This window comes from Xenopus tropicalis, chromosome 2 (genome assembly GCF_000004195.4).
Source record: "Xenopus tropicalis strain Nigerian chromosome 2, UCB_Xtro_10.0, whole genome shotgun sequence".
Lineage (NCBI taxonomy): Eukaryota > Metazoa > Chordata > Amphibia > Anura > Pipidae > Xenopus > Xenopus tropicalis.
In genome coordinates, this window is record NC_030678.2 from 114,444,951 (window position 1) to 114,463,799 (window position 18,849).

The 18,849-nt window shown below is 35.5% G+C and overlaps 1 protein-coding gene across 3 annotated transcripts in view; it reads right to left on the reverse strand.

The window, feature by feature from the left end:
- The window catches only part of oca2 (oculocutaneous albinism II), a 129,521-nt gene that overhangs the window by 39,989 nt on the left and 70,683 nt on the right, over positions 1-18,849 (reverse strand). For all 3 annotated transcript variants that reach the window (XM_031897023.1, XM_012957695.3, XM_012957696.3), the window contains exons 12-20: positions 18,762-18,818; positions 17,168-17,292; positions 12,293-12,431; positions 9,717-9,849; positions 4,648-4,795; positions 4,359-4,416; positions 4,066-4,174; positions 2,639-2,766; positions 787-846 (exon numbers count right to left, since the gene is read on the reverse strand). In XM_031897023.1, coding sequence (XP_031752883.1) covers positions 787-846; positions 2,639-2,766; positions 4,066-4,174; positions 4,359-4,416; positions 4,648-4,795; positions 9,717-9,849; positions 12,293-12,431; positions 17,168-17,292; positions 18,762-18,818 — 957 coding nt within the window. The remainder of the gene's footprint in view (positions 1-786; positions 847-2,638; positions 2,767-4,065; positions 4,175-4,358; positions 4,417-4,647; positions 4,796-9,716; positions 9,850-12,292; positions 12,432-17,167; positions 17,293-18,761; positions 18,819-18,849) is intronic.

Below are 18,849 nucleotides of genomic sequence, written 5' to 3' on the forward strand. Positions count from 1 at the left end.
GTCTTTGGTTGCCAACCCCACTGTATGTTTGGGACACCAATGCAGAATTGCTGGTCTCTGCATTTGCCCTCAAGCAACAAGTATTATTCAACATTTCTACTAGCTAGTGGGGTCATCTTCAATAAAGTCACCTGTTTTGCTTAGTCCAAAGCAAGAAGCAATATGATAATTTATAATTACAGCCAAATCTTAAAGATGATGTAACTGTTATCGAAAGCAATATTTCTCTGTCCCTTTCTAATTTCTGTCCTGGTTCTGATATTTGATAAAAAGCATGCACTGCTCTGTTTAAGTTACAAACTAGTAATGTGTGGGTTAACGTGAAACAAGTAGTTTGGGTTAACGTTGAAATTTGGGAGATCAAAATTCATGCAGGTGAAAGTGGGGAAGAACTTTCTCCCCTGCATGCAGAAGTAGCATACAGAACTGATAATGCGGGCATGGTTTGGATGCAGGTCATACAGTGGCAACATTTTGCAAGTTCGGAGAAGGCTGATTTATAGGTTAGGGTTGGGGTGAGTTTTTGTGATCCGCGTATTTTGTGATCCGCGCAGTGTAGAAAGGGACAGAAAGGGACAGAAAAATACTACTTTCAATTGCAACTATGCTGACAAGCAACTGTAAACCCAATTAAGTCTTTTGTTTTACAAATATCCAGTGAAAAATCTGCTTAGAATGACATTCTCTTTCATTAGGCAAAGTTTTATTTTTTGTATATATCTTCTTTTAAAGCTAAAATAATAATGATTTTATTATTCTATTACTAAAAAATAAAACTCACTTTACCTTTATCAGTAATGCAGTTTGCTCCCCTATGTATTCTATTAAGTGTAGATGGGCCAATGCCTGAAAAAAAGTTGAAGACGACATAATTAAACAAATTAAAATAACTGGAAATACAATGAATAGGGATCTGTTGCCACTAAAAAGCTTAATATACTGATAAGATAACACCTCACTTATGCAAACTGGTCTGTTTCTGGCCATAATTAGATCATTTGGCAATGAGTTGAATATAAGTACTAGTGATTTGTGATGAGCACATTTTTTCACCATGCATGGATTTGCTGCAAAATTCCACATTTTACCATTGGCAACCATTTTTTTGCGCAAAACGGTCACAAAAATTTGCCAGGTGAGGGAAAAAGTCACAGTGGTGTCAAATAAGTCATGGTTGCATCAAAAAAGTCATGCGATGGCCAAATTTCCCAGTTTTACTGGGAAACAGCCTCCCAATCCCAAACCTACATTTTATTTAAAAAAATCAATGCTGTACTAAAAATAATCATATTTTTATTAGAATGGCTGCCTTTTTTTTTACTAGTGTGGTTTTACAATATTCCTCTAACTCCTCTGCCATTAACCACTCAAACACTACTTGCCAGTTTTCAATCTCTTGATCTCTCCAAAAAAAAAAAGGGTGCAGGGGGACAGAGGACACAAAAAGAAGAAAATACTTCGGTGCATTAAACATTTCATGCTTCTCTTGGAAAACAGCTGCAAATTTGTAAAAAAAAAAAAAAATCCCTTGCCCTTGACTGAGTTTTTCATTTCTCAGGGTCTAATGAGAAGCCCTTATTGTAATATATTGAAGAGAAGAAGTATCCATCTTATACGAAAAGTACTTTTTTTTTACTAAAAGTAAAATCATTTTCAGCATTTCTTAAAGATGCCATGTTAAAGTTTTAGGGTAGTTAGCATAGGGTAGGTACAATACTAGATATAGTCCTTTTTTCATTTGGATGATATGGACTAGCCTAGATACAGGAGATATATTATTTCCAATTAGAGGGAATTATGCAACCTGGAGTGTACAAAGATATCTCAGCTGTTAAAATATTTCAAGGGAAATTGTATGTCACAGTACAGAAAGTGTACATTTCTAGAGAAATATGTCCCACTGCAACATCAAAAATTAGAAGATCTAATTAAATTGAACCCATGGAGAGTTAAAACACATAAAGGAAAAGATCATTTAGGTTATATACTATTTAGGAGCATGAGATCAATAGGAAAGGTAATGGATGTGCATGTAAGTCAGCCCTGCTTTGAAGTATAGTATTAAAGAAAATGTCTATAAAGGCAGACATGAGAAGTACTTGTGTGCATGATAGGGAAAGAGGGAAATAAATTGATTTGAATAAAATTACGAAAACTGAAATTAAGTTTTAAAATCCATAAGAAAACCATATTAAAACTTTTGTAAAAATAGATAAATAAATGTCATTATGAAAAATGGGTAACTGCATTATGATGATATCCCTTTATTTTATTGTATTTTATTGTTAATTTTTTTAGTGGATGTATATCAAATTGGGGCAGCTGCCCCATATTGGCACTGACTAGGACTACAAGTACTATTTCTTTTGCTGGCAGTTTGGTTTTGCAGTGAGTGCTTCAGTGCTTCTATGTCTGGATACTTCTGGCTAAAAAAATGTGCCCAGATGCCTTTGGCTATATATTAGCTTATAAGTACTTTTCTGAATGTTTGCAGTATTTAAGTGTATTCTGGAAAACAGTAACTGGCATTACAATACATTTATTATCAGAGTGTGCATTTCTTTAAATTTCAGTTGTGCAAGCAGACTAAAACATTACTAAGAACTACCCTTTTGGCTTCAACTATAATATATATTACCTCCATTAGCACAAACAATGCGGCAAAAAACAGCAAGGTGGCCCATTCAACCCGATGTAGGATAATCTCAAAATCATGAACATCCGCTAGCACAAGCAGCCAGAGTGAACCCAGAATTGCAATCCAGCCTGCATGGGGCAAAGGAATGAAAAAAGAGATTGTGTGAGTATTTCTGTAACAGATCACTATTTGTCAGCAGGTTGTAAATCTAGTCCTAGTCCTGCTATGTTATTTCACTTCTACTACTGAATGTTAACCTGATGGGACTTTTTAGCCCTATCTATATAGGTCACTTAAAACAAAGGTCCAAAAAGCACATTTTGGAAAGTTTTGCATTCTAAGGGGCACATTTATTAATGTATGAATGCTCCGAATGCGACTTTTTCATACTGAGCATATTTTCTGCAACAATTTCGTACCTTGCGCAACTTTTTCGTACTTTGAGACAAAATTTGTGCGACAAAATTGTATTGTCGTGCCGAGTACGAAAGTTTCGGATTCATTCAAGCTCCGGTATCATGACTTTCCTTGGGCCAGGTTGGAGCAGCAGAGTGCCATTGAGTCGGAAAGGTTTTCCCGCTGTTTACGATCGTTCGATACAAAAATGTTGTTACTTTCGGAGCACCAATACGATATTATCGTGATTATTCCAATTTTTTCGTAAGCATTTTCATCAGAAATTATCATATCCAATCCAAATTTTACCCATTTCGGGATTCGAACTCGTGATTTGATGAATGTGCCCCCAAGAATAACGTTAGCTCTTTGTTGATGATTAATAAATGAGTAACATTCATTTACTCTTGGCAAGAAAGCTTTTCAGGAAAGCTATCCTAAGGATGAAAATATTCATATACAAAGTAAGGACTTGCTAATGTTATAAAAGTGATACCTAAGTTATCTCAATCTTAAAATCAGGGAAACCCCTTATTGGTCAAAAACTACATATTTTGCCTTTTTATTCTGAGGAACTTTTACAGGGTAATACATTTTCGCCTAGTCTTGCAAGTCACCATTTAGTCCATAGTTTCTCTGAAAAAAAGGTCCTTTAAAAGCTTCGTTTAAGCATATGAGTGCATTCAACTATGTCCAGCAAGCTAGGAAGGCTGCCATTTGCTCTCACATTTCTTGTCACTTCTCCCTGCCTTGTGCTGAGTTAAGACCAAACACTCTCACATTGCTTTTAGTAATCATTTCTTTTAGTTTACCCCTAAACTTCAGTCTCTGGAAGTGTAATTATGCATGCAGCCTTAAATGTACTGATAGAAAGTGAGTCTTAGAGAGTAGTAGATAAGGGGTTACAGCACTGATATGACTATGGTAAGTTTCTTTCTTGTATTTTTTCCATTTTAAATATTACCTTCATTTTTTATTTATAATAAACAGTGCTGGTATTATTCTAAAGATATACAGAAAGCTGAACTCACCCAGGTCCAGATGAATTTCTGGAACAAATGAATTGAGAAAAAACATAAAGATGACAAAGCCCAAGACAGACAAACATTTGATAAGAAGAATCTTGTCTGATATCCCATGCTGCAAGAAGAGAAAGACTCACGGTCATAAACCAAGAAAATCAAATTGTTTGCTTTGACAACTAAACTTTGTTGGTTTTCACAAAAGGTTTTGAGTTAATACAAAATGTTTGCTTTTAAACTTGTTTCATGGAAATAGGAATTGCAATTGCAAATATTGATTTGTAATAAATCTGAATCCCTACCCTTTTTTGCAGCTCCTGAATATTAGTTTCCCAATTTTTATCCTCCTGAGATATTTGCCTGGAAAAGAGGAAGAACGCAGGGTTATTCTGCAGTGCTTTGGGGATCTAAAATGTAATTTTAAATATACCTCTGTGTGTCTGAATGTATGCAAGAGTAGTCTGAAATGAGCATAGTCAGAGCACTGTTCATCATCCATTATATTGCAGAGATGTTTTACTGACAGAAAAAGCTTTCCTATTTTAAAAGATCATTTGAACTGGTGCCACATAAAGATATAATCCACAGTACCTCTGAAAAGTTTGAAGTTTTTTTCTCAACAGGCTTTCCAGTTTCAAAACCTTTTGCATTAGAAGACATTTGACTGCAGTCTCTTCACGGCTAGCTGGATTAATCCTTTGTGCGGTCAGTCGCCAAACATGAATTTCATGTTTCAGCTCTGCAAGGAGATAAGGAATGATTATGGGATTGGATGGTTGAAATGCAACATCAGTGCAGAGCAGGGAAAAACAGATTTCACTTAAATGTATTGATGAACTTATGACTCTAGTGAGACACATTGATAGCTTTGTTGAAGAGAGCAAAGTCTCTTTAAAAATTAGATACATATATAATATTACAGAAACACATTTTATTTTCACATGTTTGAGGTGACACACTTTTGTTCAAAGAATCCAAATCTGATTTTTCTGCAGAATATGTATCTTTTGCTATATAAATTGTGTTTGCAACAGTAAATATTTTTGTGTTCAAAACAAATATTTTTGTGTACAAAACATTTTTTTCACACAGTATATAGCCAGACAGGAGGAGAGTTTAAATTATAAAGGAACACATGGATATTTCCAATAGGAGCACACTGGGTCATATTGGTCAAAGATTGCACCACAAGTTCCTCTATCCTTAACTCTTTATTCACTTATACAGGTTTATAGAGACATATTTATCAGGGTCAATTTGCATTCTTATTAGAACCCTTGCGCAAGGGAAAAGGTATCTCAAGGAAAACAACTTTTAAAACTTGTCAGAAGATACAGGTACATGGAACAAAGTATGCAGATTCCTCAAACTTCCAGAGCCAACTTCCCATAGGACATATCCTCAATTATATCAAGGTAAAGTTCTGTCTGGCAAGATGCTTATTGAAATGCAATTTTTTTAATAGTGAGTTTTGTTTGTATTCTTGTGGAGTTTTGTCCCACTAGACAAAAGCATAGGTATTTTAGGGCATTTACTGACCCCCCCCCCCCCCCCCCATGAGTTCCACAGTTAAAAACAAAATTACTCATATTACCTAATACAGATATTAGATACACATACATTATACTTTGTTGTATATTAATACATTTATAAAATAAAAATACTGTAAAAATAATACATATTCAGTCAATAAGTCATATTGTAGATAATGTAAAAGATATACTGTATAGAACATTTACAGGTATTCATATAGTACAGTACATATGTTGCAGTCACATATGAATATACATTAAAAAACAAAATAATGTTTTAAAACTCATAGAATTGCTAGAATTACACATATACTGCAACAAAATTCAAGCTTGGCTTGATAAAAATAGAACATGTTGAATCACTGAATGTAAAGATTCAAAAATCAGTAAGAAAGTGATGCAGTTCGGGTTTCTTATTACTGATACAGCACAGCTTTTGATTGCTAATCAGAAGTCATCTAGCCATAAATGTTTTTGTTGATTGAAGTTGATTGTAGTTACTTACAAACAATTTATAGCAATGAACTACACCTGCATTCCTGTGATCCCACTGTTTCAATCTCTTTACATTTATTTGATGCCTCTCAATACTACACTGCTTAGCAACCCTATTTTCAAAAATGTCATAAAACCTATTACTTGCCTTTTTAAATTGCACACTAGAACAATAAGTATTTAAAAGTAAACTATCAAATAGAATGGTTTTGATTACTTCAAAAAAGAAATTATTAAAGTAGATCCCCTACCTAAAGTATGGGAGAGGGAGATTCATTATATGTTAATAAAGAATTAGAGACACAAAACTAAAAGTTCCAATCAGAAATGTGTTTTTTATTGTTTACATCATTGCAATAAAGGAGAAGGAAAGGCATTTTGGCATTTTATTGTCAATAGATTTGTCACAATTGTGACATTTTTCCACGGTGAACTTTCACGGAAGTTTCGTGAAACAATTTGCCAATGGTGAAATGCGGAAATTCGCTACGAATCCATGCCTTGCGAAAAAATTCACTCATCACTATTAACAGTCATTGAAGCCCCCTCTGTCTGTTTAAGATAACAGCTGCCATTTTAGCTTGGTCTGACTTCACTTCTAGGCAGCAGCGTGCAGGCACAGAACAGCTTTCAGCTCAGATTACAGCAGAGATGGGAGGGGAGAGAGGAGAAAACTGAGCAGACTTGTGCCGTGCCCTGAAGGATTTTTCTGAGAGCAGGTAGTCTGATACAGTAGATCATGTATACAGAATAAAAGAAAAGTGGTTGTTCTTTTCACTGAACATCAATTGGAAGAGAAATGCTACTACCGCCTCCACTAAAATATGTCTTTATTGTAGCGATCTTAATACAAAGAAGGTCATGCCAGGGGTCACGTAACTAATAAGCTTATTAGCAAGACTTTCTTTGTTTTAAGATCTCTACAATAAAGACAAGTTTTAGTGGAACAAGGAGTGAGTGCTATGTCTCTTCCAACTGATGTTCGTTTAATACCTTAGGCTATGGGTTCAGGGCACTGCACCTGGACCACTACTTGCCTTTGGTGAGTGTATTTCCTAATAATTTTGCCAATTTTGAAGTTGTGTTTTGGAGGTGGAGGTTGGAGGTCTGGGGTTTATACACCCGGACCACATAATTTACGGGGTGAGCTTATTATGACTACATTCATATTCAGTTTTGGTGGAGAGCCAGGGATTATACACCTGTGCTCATAATCATTACTGGGGAGCCGTTAGGGCTCAGAAAGGCTTCAGAAAGTTTTCATTAAGTTTCTACTATTATTTTTAGGATTGATGTTCTTTTCACTGAAGACTGTGTTCTGGATGAATTTACAATTTTACCTTTCTGATAAAGCTTACTTTGTTTTTCTTGTTCTTTAAAGGAGAAGGAACGGTAAAAACTACGTGAATACTAGAGTGAGAGCTGCAGGAAAGATTAGCCAAAACAGAAAATTAACAAATAGTACACTTAATTCAGGCCATAAAGGCTCATTTTCTGAAGCTGTTGCAGGGTAGAAGGGGAAAAGTAAAAACAAATCCTTTTTTTTTTCAGCACAACAAAAGTGTGGCAAACACATTTTTTAGCCTACTGGCAAATCTGAAAGTCCTATGTAATGCAGGCTATGTGTTTGCTTTTATATCCCAAGTTTGAATAGTGTAGATGGAATTTCAAAGGCTCTCCTGCCATGAGGCAAGGTCTGGTTATTAAACTGGAAATTATGTAAATAGGTATATTTATTTTCATACACAGAAGTACATACATATTCCGGGTTATGAGTAGTGATGAGTGAAATATTTCACCAGACATGGATTTGCTGCGAAGTTCTGCATTTTTGCATTGGTAGTGAGGGAAAAAAGTTGCGGTCGCATCAAATAAAACGTGGTTGAATCAACAAAGTCATGGTCACAAAAAAGTCACGAGGTAGCCATGTTTCTCCGTGATTCACCATTTTACGAACTCACTCGTTATAAGAGTTCATTAATAAAAGATAGGTAAATCAGAATATACATTTAACAAAAGCTATCCACACATCAATAACAATAAACAACACAAAACAATACTGAATCTAAATAAATAAATATATTTACAAAGATAATTACAAATGTGGATATGGTAAATCTAAACAACTGCCTCTCTGATACTCATCCTTCCTTTTGGTCTGGCACCTAAAGTCTCACTCTAGGAACTTAAGGAACTCTCTGACTAAAACTTAACCTTAACTTGGGGGTGCCAAAATGTTTGTCACCCCCAAGTGACTTAAATCTCTTACCTTGTGCCCCTGTTAAGAGAGAACAGCACCAGCCCGGGGTAGCTGCGAGCGATTCCTTCTTCTGCGTTGGCGCACTGCGCATGCGCAGTAGAGTGAAAAGTCGAACTTTAACAAGAAAGTCAGCTTTTCACTCTACTGTGCATGCGCATGCCCAGGGATTTCACCGCAGAAGAAGGAATCACTTGCTACCGGTACCCCGGGCTGGGCTGGTTTTCTCCTACCAGGGGCACCAGCCCGGGGTACAAGGTAAGCGATTTAAGTCACTTGGGGGTGCCTAACATTTTGCCACACCCAAGTGACCTGTCCTTCACTGGGCATAGATTCCTGAGGCAGTTCATTTAAGAATCAGGACAACGGAACGTGGAAAATACAGTTTAGAGACAGAAAAGTTTTAATTTTCAGGTACCTTTGGTCAAAATGGGGGGGGACGTGTGCTAAACAGGATTTGTTTGAAGTTTGCGTTTGTTGTATCCTGATACTATCTAATATCCTTTAAATACACAAATCATAAGGTATATACAGTAACACGTTTTATTGTTACCTTCATTACTTACCTTTCTACTCTGGCCTCTCTCATTTATACTACTGCCTGGTTACTAAAGCTATTGGACCCAGGCCCAGATTTGTGGCGAGGCCACAAAGGCCCAGGCCTAGGGCAGCAAAAATTTAGGGGTGGCGTGCCGCCGAGCTGCAAATAAAAGTTGCTCTCATATGGAGCTCTGAGGACTGGACGAGCAAAAAATCTAAAGCGACTGAACTGGCACTGGAACAGTGCTCCATATGTGAGTGAAAAGGGGATGCACATGCGGAGGGCACAGAGAATGGGGTGGCCTCTGGGTGCCCCAATCATAAATCCGGCACTGATTGGACCCTAGTAAACAGATATCCTCCAAAATTCCAAACTGGATTACTTTAAATACTTAGGGGTAGTGATGAGCAAATCTATCTATTTAAAAAAAAAATTACACGTGCATCATTTTTAAAAACACTTTTCCTGCAGCTAAATTTTGTGTCCGTTTCGCTAAACAATCCGCCAATGACAAAAAGCACAAATTCTCCACAAATACATGCCTGGCGAAATATTTTGCTCATCACTACTTGGGGGCAAAAAATCTGAAACACCTGAATGTAAAATTTATTTATTTATATGTTCATTTAAAGGAGAACAACCCCTTGCATTGTATTATGGAACATTTTTTGAAAGTTTTATTATGAATAACCAAAAGAGCGAAATCAAGGTTTCATAACTTTTTTCTCAGGTACTGCAAGACATTTCAGTGTATTATAAAGGATCATGGAGACCCATCCTGTAAAGCATGGGATCCACTCTGATCTATATATAAAAGATGATACACAGATCTTACCAACAATTTCACTGGGTTCCTTATTGTAAAGTTTCTTGTTCCAATACAGAATTCTGAGAAATGGAAAAGATACTAGAAGAACCAGGCAAATTCCTAAGAACATATGTCCAGTAAATCCTGCAAAGTCCAATTCCTGAGCATGAGAGAGGGGAAACAAAAAATGAGTCAAGATTCCATGCAAAAGTTACACTGAGTCGAGATATATTCATATATGTAAAGCTTTACCTATTACACTAAGAGGATATCAAAAGCACTTTAGACAACCATTGGAAAGTACAGGTATGGGATCCATTATCCGGAAACCCAATATCCAGAAAGCTCCGAATTATGGAAAGCCTGTCTCCCATAGACTCCATTTCAATTAAACAATTCAGGTTTTTAAAATTGATTTCCCTTTTCTTTGTAAATATAAAACAGTGCTTTGTATTTGATCCCAACTTAGATTTAATTCATCCTTACTGGATGTAAAATAATCCTTTTGGGTTTAATTAATGTTTTATTGATTTCTTAGTAGACTTAAAGTTTGAAGATCCAAATTATGGAAAGACCAGTTATCCGGAAAACCCCAGGTCCCGAGCATTCTGGATAATGGGTCCTATACCTGTATTAAGCTCAAGTTTGAAGACATTTGATTAAATCAATTTGCCCAGTGTGAATTAATTTGCCAAAGCGTCAGCAGTACTAAAAAGTATTTATGGCCACAGTGTCACCAATAGTAAGAAGCATTTTTATGTGCAGTTAAGACTCTGCTTCCTTTTAATTTGTACCTGCACAACTCCTCTGTGGAAAAACAATGGCTAATGATGTTGGAGTCCTGTTTATTGCCCTAAATCAAAATTCTAAAGCTCAATTATCCATTCATTTAATGATTTGTTGACCAAAATACACAATTATTGATTTACACAGCACTCCCCAACTTGCCCTATATGCCAATGTAGTGGGGCAGTATGGTCAAAATCAGCCAATCTGCCCAATTAAATCTGGAAGTGGAATTTGTCAGGGAATGCAAGTAATATAGGTTAATCACATATAAAGTTATCTTTATTGTCAGTAATCTGACAATACTAAAATCTAATCAAACATCTACTGCACAATACCGCCTATGTATAGTGGTTAGTGTATATTTTTATGCCATTTTCAGCAAGACTGAAATGTCTATTCTTTATTGCAAATTGCTGTTTTGAAGGTGGCTATTTATTTTATTTTGCACACAGTTATGGTACCACTAGTTATTTCTATATTTCTGTCATTATTTTAATGCCAGTTGGTTGTCACTGGAATTGTCCTTTGGCCTTTTTCTCCATTTTAACATAGTTTGTAATTGCTAGAGACAATTCTTTTGGGCTTGCAAATGACTGGGAAAGTTCAGTAGCACAAAGGCTTCTCTCTGCGGAGCCCAGTACACTGAAGAGTAACAAATTAGATAAGGAACAGCATGCAGCTTAAGGACAAATAGGCTAAAGATTTCCATGAAACAAGCAGCTCAACCAGAAAGATTTAATGAAGGAAGATATTTCACAAAACTAAGCGAAGACTTAGAACTCTATTACCAGCTATGAGTATAACAAACAAAAAAGAAAAATGTTAAACATGAAGGCACTGTTGCTGTAAACAAAACAGTACCTTGGGGCAGAAAAGTTCAAGCTTTTGTGACATGCAACTTTTTATTTAAGGCCAGCAGTACAACAGACAGGGTTTCCATTCAGAAATGTTTACAGTCAAGGTGATAGTAACAATTTTTAAATATGTAAAATGGAATTTAAAATAAGTAGCAAAACAAGAAAAAAGAAGGAAAGGATAGGCAGCGCTAAGCTGCAGGTAGTAAAAGCCAGACTAGAAAGTAAAAATTTAAATCCTCATTTCATAGTTGAAATAATAGAAAAATATTTCTATGGTCTATTTTTATGTCATTGCAACTTTTTAGATGATACATGCCAAATGTGATGCAATCATCATTTATTACTCTACTATATATATATTTTTTTTTTTTTTTTTTTTAAAACAGTACATCAGAGGGCAATAACAGATGTATGGGTGTGCGCTGGGGTTTGCTTGGAAGGGATGAACTTGATGGGCTTTGGTCTTTTTTCAACCCATCTTAATTATGTAAGGTTAATGCAACACACTGCTCATGCTCTTTTCTGTCAATCAGTAGTATTACTGGCAAGATACTGTACAGCTAAGCTTAATGCGTTCTCCTCCATCCCCCCAATTGTCCCTCCAGAAACATCAGTAAGGAATGCAAAAACACAGCCTAAAAGCAAGACTTATTTTCTGAAATGGGTCTGCAGGAAGCCTAGCTTTTTAAGTGCTGCTATTTAAAGCATTTTTTAAACTATTTAAAAAAAAAAAAAAATCAGTTAATGGAAAATGATTATAGAAAACACGTAACAATTAAAATAATCTTTATGTGTATATTTAGCAATGAGCAAATTTTTTCGCAAGGCATTGATTCACTGTGAAATTCCACCATTGTGTTTGCATTTCACAAATTGTTCACCATTTTGCAAATATTTTGGTGAAGCAAAATGGGACAGATTCGCTCATAACTATGTGCAATATGTTTTCATACATACCACTTTTCTTAACTCTTGATTAGAAACAATTATCACATTGGGGGGATCACCAACAGCAGTAGCTGCACCGCCGATGTTTGTGAAGATGACTTCGGCAATAAGGACATGTCTTGGATCAAGATTGAGTACTTCGCATAACCTGCCATATTTTAGAAAAGGGGAAGATGCCAAGTTAAATAGAACAAGGTTCAAGATATTCAGTGCTCTGGTATAAAAACATTTTTTTAGTTTCTAGTTTGTTTTAATAATTATGTTTAGGTTATATATGGTTTCTGATATAGTACACATATATGCTCCAATGTTAATACTCCAGTACAGGTATGGGAATCGTAATCCGGAAATTTGTAATCCAGAAAGCTCAAAATTATTGGAAGGCTTTCTCCCGTAGAAACCATTTGAAACAAATAATTCACATTTTAAAAAATGATTCTTTTTTCTCTGTAATAATAAAACAGTACATTGTACTTGATCCCAGCTAAAATATAATTAATCCTTATAGGAAGCAAAACAATCCTATCGGGTTTATTTAATGTTTAAATGATTTCTTAGTAAACTTTAGGTATGGAGATCCAAATTACGGAAAGACCTTATCTCGAAAACCCCAAGTCCCAAGCATTCTGGATAACAGGTCCCATGAGAAGTATATGTCAATTAATTATTACCCAGCAGTTCATTTTAGAAAGCCCTACTCAATCTATTTATCTATCAACAAACTTAACATACACATTGTGCCTTTTCATTTTAATCAATGAATTCATGAACAATATCATTCATAGTCACTACGTTTGTATACAAAATAATGATTTTAATGATGCTCAACATTTTTTATTTTTCCTTGTAAACTTTATTGCATGGCAAGTCTTACTAGAATATTAAATTAGCTATAGCTGTTGAAATACTTAAGGAAAAAGAAGGACTTTTATAGTGACGTTTTAGTATTCAGTTAGGATAAAATAGCACATAGCACACCAAAGCTTCTTTCCCCTGTTGTGGAAATTGGAATTGCTACTAGTGACTAAAAGGATCAAGACAAAATCTCCCATAATCCAGATCCCCATTTTTATCTGATCTGGGATAAAGAGAGGCAGTATTTTAATGCTGTTCTAATGCACTTGGATCTGTATGTTAAGTACTATATCATTTTATAACATAAAGGGAGACTGAGAAACTGAGAAAAGAAAGAAAAAATATTTTCCACTGCTGTTAATTATGTAAGAAATGTAATACTAAGCAACTTTCTATCATGCATTGAAGGGGAAGGAAATAAATATAATCATTTAAAAATTCTGTACTGTTTCCAAAATTTTTCACTATCCCTCTCTCATCTTTGTGTTGGAGACTGTGTTGGAATATAATGAAAGATAGATATCTAATTATCTAGGCAAAGTACATACCAATGTATTTGACCCAAATGCTTTGCTACATTTCGATTGGTCCAATGTTATTAAACATAAAACAACTATTGATTAAATTTATTGTACGTTCATTAGAAAATATTTTCATAACACTCTACTGGTCTCATTTCATTGTCATTAGCGATGAATGAATCTGTCCCATTTCGCTTCACTGAAAAATTAGGGAAACTATTAAAAAATTTGGTGAAAAATTTGTGAAGCAAGAGTGCCACGCATGTTTTTTGACATGCACGAAAACAGCTATTTTGCAGCTGGGAAATTTCTTGGAAGTTTCCCAAAACAATTTGCCAATGGCGAAATGCGGATATTCGCTGCAAATCCTTGCCTGGTGAAAAAATTTGCTTATCACTAATTGTCATAAGTCCTTTGTGTATTAATGATATATATTTATATGTATTTACTTATTATAATTTATTATAATGGTGTCCTCCCTTTGTGTACTTTTCTCTATTTTAAAATAGTACAGTGCTGCAAATCCTAGAAGCACTTTATAAATAAAATTATACATTAATACATCTGACATCAAATCCTCAGCAGTCCCTTAGTGTTGCTGGGAAAACAGCAGCTGCAGCGCTAATGGGGTCTTTTACAGGGGCGGGTCAAGCCGACCGGGCGCCCTAGGCAACCCGGTCGGCCACCTCGCCGCCACGCTTGCTTTGTCGCGTGGGGGACGGGGATCGCGACGGGACAATGCCAACTGGCGGGGGCAGGAGAAGGGAACGCCGCTAGGGTAGGCAGGAGAGGCTCCTGCCTGGTGCCCTCCAATCGTTGCGCCCTAGGCAGCTGCCTCTTCTGCCTACCCCTAGTTCCGGCCCTGGTCTTTTATAACACTTGCATTAAGATAGAGCTAATGCAAGAGCTAAATCCTAAAAAAGTGATAGAAATTGCATGAGCAAGCATGCTTTATCAGGACAAAGGTCCTAAACATAAGCAAATTGATACACATTAGTGATTCACACTGCATTGTCCTCCATACAGCTGCATTACTTTTTTTGAATACAGCAAGTCAGTTCTTTGTAATTGTTACCCTGGCATTACCCTTAAAAAATAAACCTTAACCTGAGATTTGACAATGCTATAATTATGTAGATTGAATAAATCATGTTGAGAAATAAAAAGCCTGAAAGCTGTCATTCTAAAGAGGAATTTGTACATTGGCTTAAACCTGCTTACAGAGACCCATCACATTAATAGGCTGCTGGAGCCGTGCACAGCCCTGTGTATATTGTAAACTAAAGGAGGTCTAAAAAGCAGCATCAATGAGAGAAAGTAACAATTCATAATCTCTAAGTACAAGGTTCCCTTTAACATATATACTTGAAATATTTAAATATGCAGTCTGTTTGGAGTCGGAATATTTCTGCTGTTTCCATGGAAACAACTTTGTACTGAATGGTCTTATAGAAGCCATTAGCAAACTGTAGGTTTCAAAGTATACTTTCAGGTAAAAACCTATTCCTTGAGATGATTTGATATTACTCAGAAAAAGCAAGGCTGGTCTATATGGTAATTGTTTTAATTAGCTATATCAAGCACTTAGATTAAAAATATACCTACTAATCTTGCTCAAATATATTAGAACTTGGGAAGCTAATTTTAATCTTGGTATCTACTAAAAATGACTGAAAAATACCCATAACTTCACCCGACTGATAGTTACTATTAGCATTAACATTGCCAGAAATCAGACCTCCTACATTTAAAGGAGAACTGACAATAGTATTAATATGAAAATAAACTGTATTGGATGTCTAATACTTCTTTTGTACAAATAGGGTTTATTTATCAGATACAAATATTTTTTTGTCAGCTTTCTAAACCTCATACTACCTATTTCCTACCATAAACACTTCATACTTGCATTTGCCAATGACCTGTTGTAAATTACATACTCATACTGGAATCAGTCAGTTAGACCTGGTAAAATCTGGCGGTAACTTACACCATGGGGCAAAAGTAAAAATTCCCCCTCTCTCTACCATTCCTATAGGATAACTTCCCCACTCTCTAAATATCCTATACGAATAAATAGAGGTGTATTTATCAATTGGCGAGAGTTCATTATTTAATGAATATGCTTCTAAAAACCCCATAGGAATGAATATAAAGTAGGGGACTTACTGTGGTGAAATTTAAATTCACAATTTGATAAATCTCACATAAGTGAGTTGGTTGCAGCCAAACAAAGTTTGAAGGATCTTTACAAATAGTTGTATTTTCTTATAGTTGTTAATATATCCATGGGATACATTTATTATAGAATGAACTGGGGAGTCCAGATGGATTTTTCAGCTTTTTGATCTAATTTACAATGTATCAAAACTTTTACTAACTGTATAGTATCCAACAAAGGATTGTAGCTGGATCTAGCTATACTTTGCCAATACTGGCCTAAAGTGAAGAAACCACAGTGTTGAAGGGATTCTCCCGAAACAGTTTCCAGGGAAGGGGGATCTAGACCACTAGCATGTAGCATTAAAGGGGTGTTTTTACAGTTGTTCCTTGACTCCCTCAGTAGGGATGTAGCGAACATCGCCAAAAATGTTCGCGGACCCGTTTGCGGACTTTCAGCAAAACTCGCGAATATTCGCGAACTTTGCGAACCCCATAGACTTCAATGGGAAGGCGAACTTTAAAACCTAGAAAAGCCATTTCTGGCCAGAAAACTGATTTTAAAGTTGTTTAAAGGGTGCCACGACCTGGACAGTGGCATGCAGGAGGGGGATCAAGCAAAAATTTCTCTGAAAAATACTTTGTAAAAAAAACGCCAAAAAAAATAACGCCAAAAAATAACGCCAAAAAAAGCAAAAAAAAACGCCAAAAAAAAACACGGCGAACCCAAAATGGCGAACATCGCCAAAAGTTCGCGAATTTGCGGACTTGCAAACACCCGATGTTCGCCGGCGAACAGTTCGCTACATCTCTATCCCTCAGGGACATTAGCATTTAGGACAAGAGTTACCTACTAATCATCTCCCCAGTGGTGTTACATTTTCTCTGCTCTACTTGCGACTGTATCTGACAACAATACTACCTCATTGCTTTGTGAGTATTGGCACTGTGGTCTGGTTTCAATAAAATCCCTTTTGTTTCTTTTGCAACAACCTCTGCCATCCTATTTTTGCTTCTTCACAGTAGTAGAGAGGTGTAGTTGCTCAACACCTTCCCCTTTCTCCTCCACTTAGCAAGGGCTCATCTGGGCTACCACCACTAGCTGGAAAGGCACTTTTAGGCCAAGATAAGGTTACACTTGCAATAAAGCAATGTTAGAATTTGAAAATGGTTTAGTACATAGGGAAAAGATTAACATTTGGTTAGAAAAAAACAAAAAACATTTGCAATATCAAGCAGGGGAATAACACAACGTTTTGTAAATCTGCCTCTTACAGTTGGATATATAACATTCCCTAAAAGCAGGTAAATCCAAGTCTCCACATGAAGTGTAATTAATGATTTTTACCTTATTGTGACCGGAGTAAAAAGCAACATGGTGGTAACATTGTCCAAGAATGCAGAGAGAATGGCCGCAATAAGACAGAGAATAATTATCATGGGCCAGATCCTTCCTCTGGATAGCTGGTAAGCCTAGGGATATAAATAAAAACAACGAGTACAGAGGTTAATAAGACAAATCCCTGCTGTTAAATACTGTGTGGAGGTTAACAGCTAGCAATTGATAGGATTAGGCTTTTAAAAAACAAATATAAGAAGAAACTAGTTTGGAGTAATAGCATCAGTTCATTAAATATATCTACATCATACTATATATAATTTTTTTTTACGTTTTTTTTTACGTTTTAATCTATATATGTAAAATCTGTATAAAACCTGTACGGTCATGAACTTCTTGGTGACTTATAATATCCTTATTTTTTACAAATGTGGGTTATATAATTCACTATATAACATCTACAATAGATGCTTTATTGTTGCCACCAAAGAAAATTACTTTTATTTCTTCAAAGCATTTTATAACCATCAACTTCTTACCTTTACCATTCTAACCTATGGGACATTCCAAAAGAACTGACTCATAGAATACTGTTTTTATGAGCAAGGTTACATTAGATGAGTGAAAGCGGAGACATGCATTGTGTTTGAGTTGAGTTTTATTGATAAACATACAATTGCAAAATGCAGCTTGGTATGCATAATTAGAAGAGTGGTAAAAAACCTACAAACTGAATTGCTACTTTAGATATTAATGTAGCTCTATGCCACTCATTGGTATGGTTTCTGTGAAGCAATGCAGAATGTATCTGCTGAAAACTGGCAAGCTCCAAGCCATTGAAATGAAAGAGATGAGAAACTAAGCACAGTATAAATGTCTGTCCTGCATGGACTGTGGTATTTTGGACTATGGTTTTGTCCTGATTTTATATTATAGATCTCTTACATGATCTTTTGTTTGTATATGTGTGCTTTATACACATTTAGGACAGATTTGAACATATCTAAGTACTAACATTCTATGCTACCTATTTGTACACATAAGCTTTTCAATCTGCATTTTAGCATATAAGAGTAGCATTATAATGGGGCATAACAATCATAACTGTTACTTGTAATTACTTTAAACTAAGAAATTGTAAATCTTTTTGAAAAGCTAATTGATACATTTTTACTACATTCAAGTCACCATTTAACCGCATGGCTGAAATACTGCTGTGTGATCATCTAAAGCACAAGGCGTGAGGCTATCATTACCCTTCACACAAAATGCTTCAGCAGGCTTCTGATTGAACAAATATAAAAGAAAGCCATTCGTGCACAGATAACTGTCAAGCATACTAAATATATGCAAGCTATTTTTATTTCACATCGCAAAGTTGTTGCTATTTACAACCGATACTGAATCTTTCCAATGGTAAACAAAAGACTTGTACAATAGTAATATGCATTATATATGTCCAGTTATTGAACTTTTTAAAGAAAGTAGTGTTGAATATCTTAGCAAACATTTCCAGATCAACATGTTCTCAAAAAAAATTAAAATACACTTTATTATTTAAGTAAAACAGTTAGTTAGGAGACAGTTAACAAAAGATACTTACTTTTACAGCACAGTAATCAAAAAATCCAGTATCAGAAAACACTGCCACCAAAATCATCTACAAAAAAAAGAAAAGTTTAAAAAAAAAA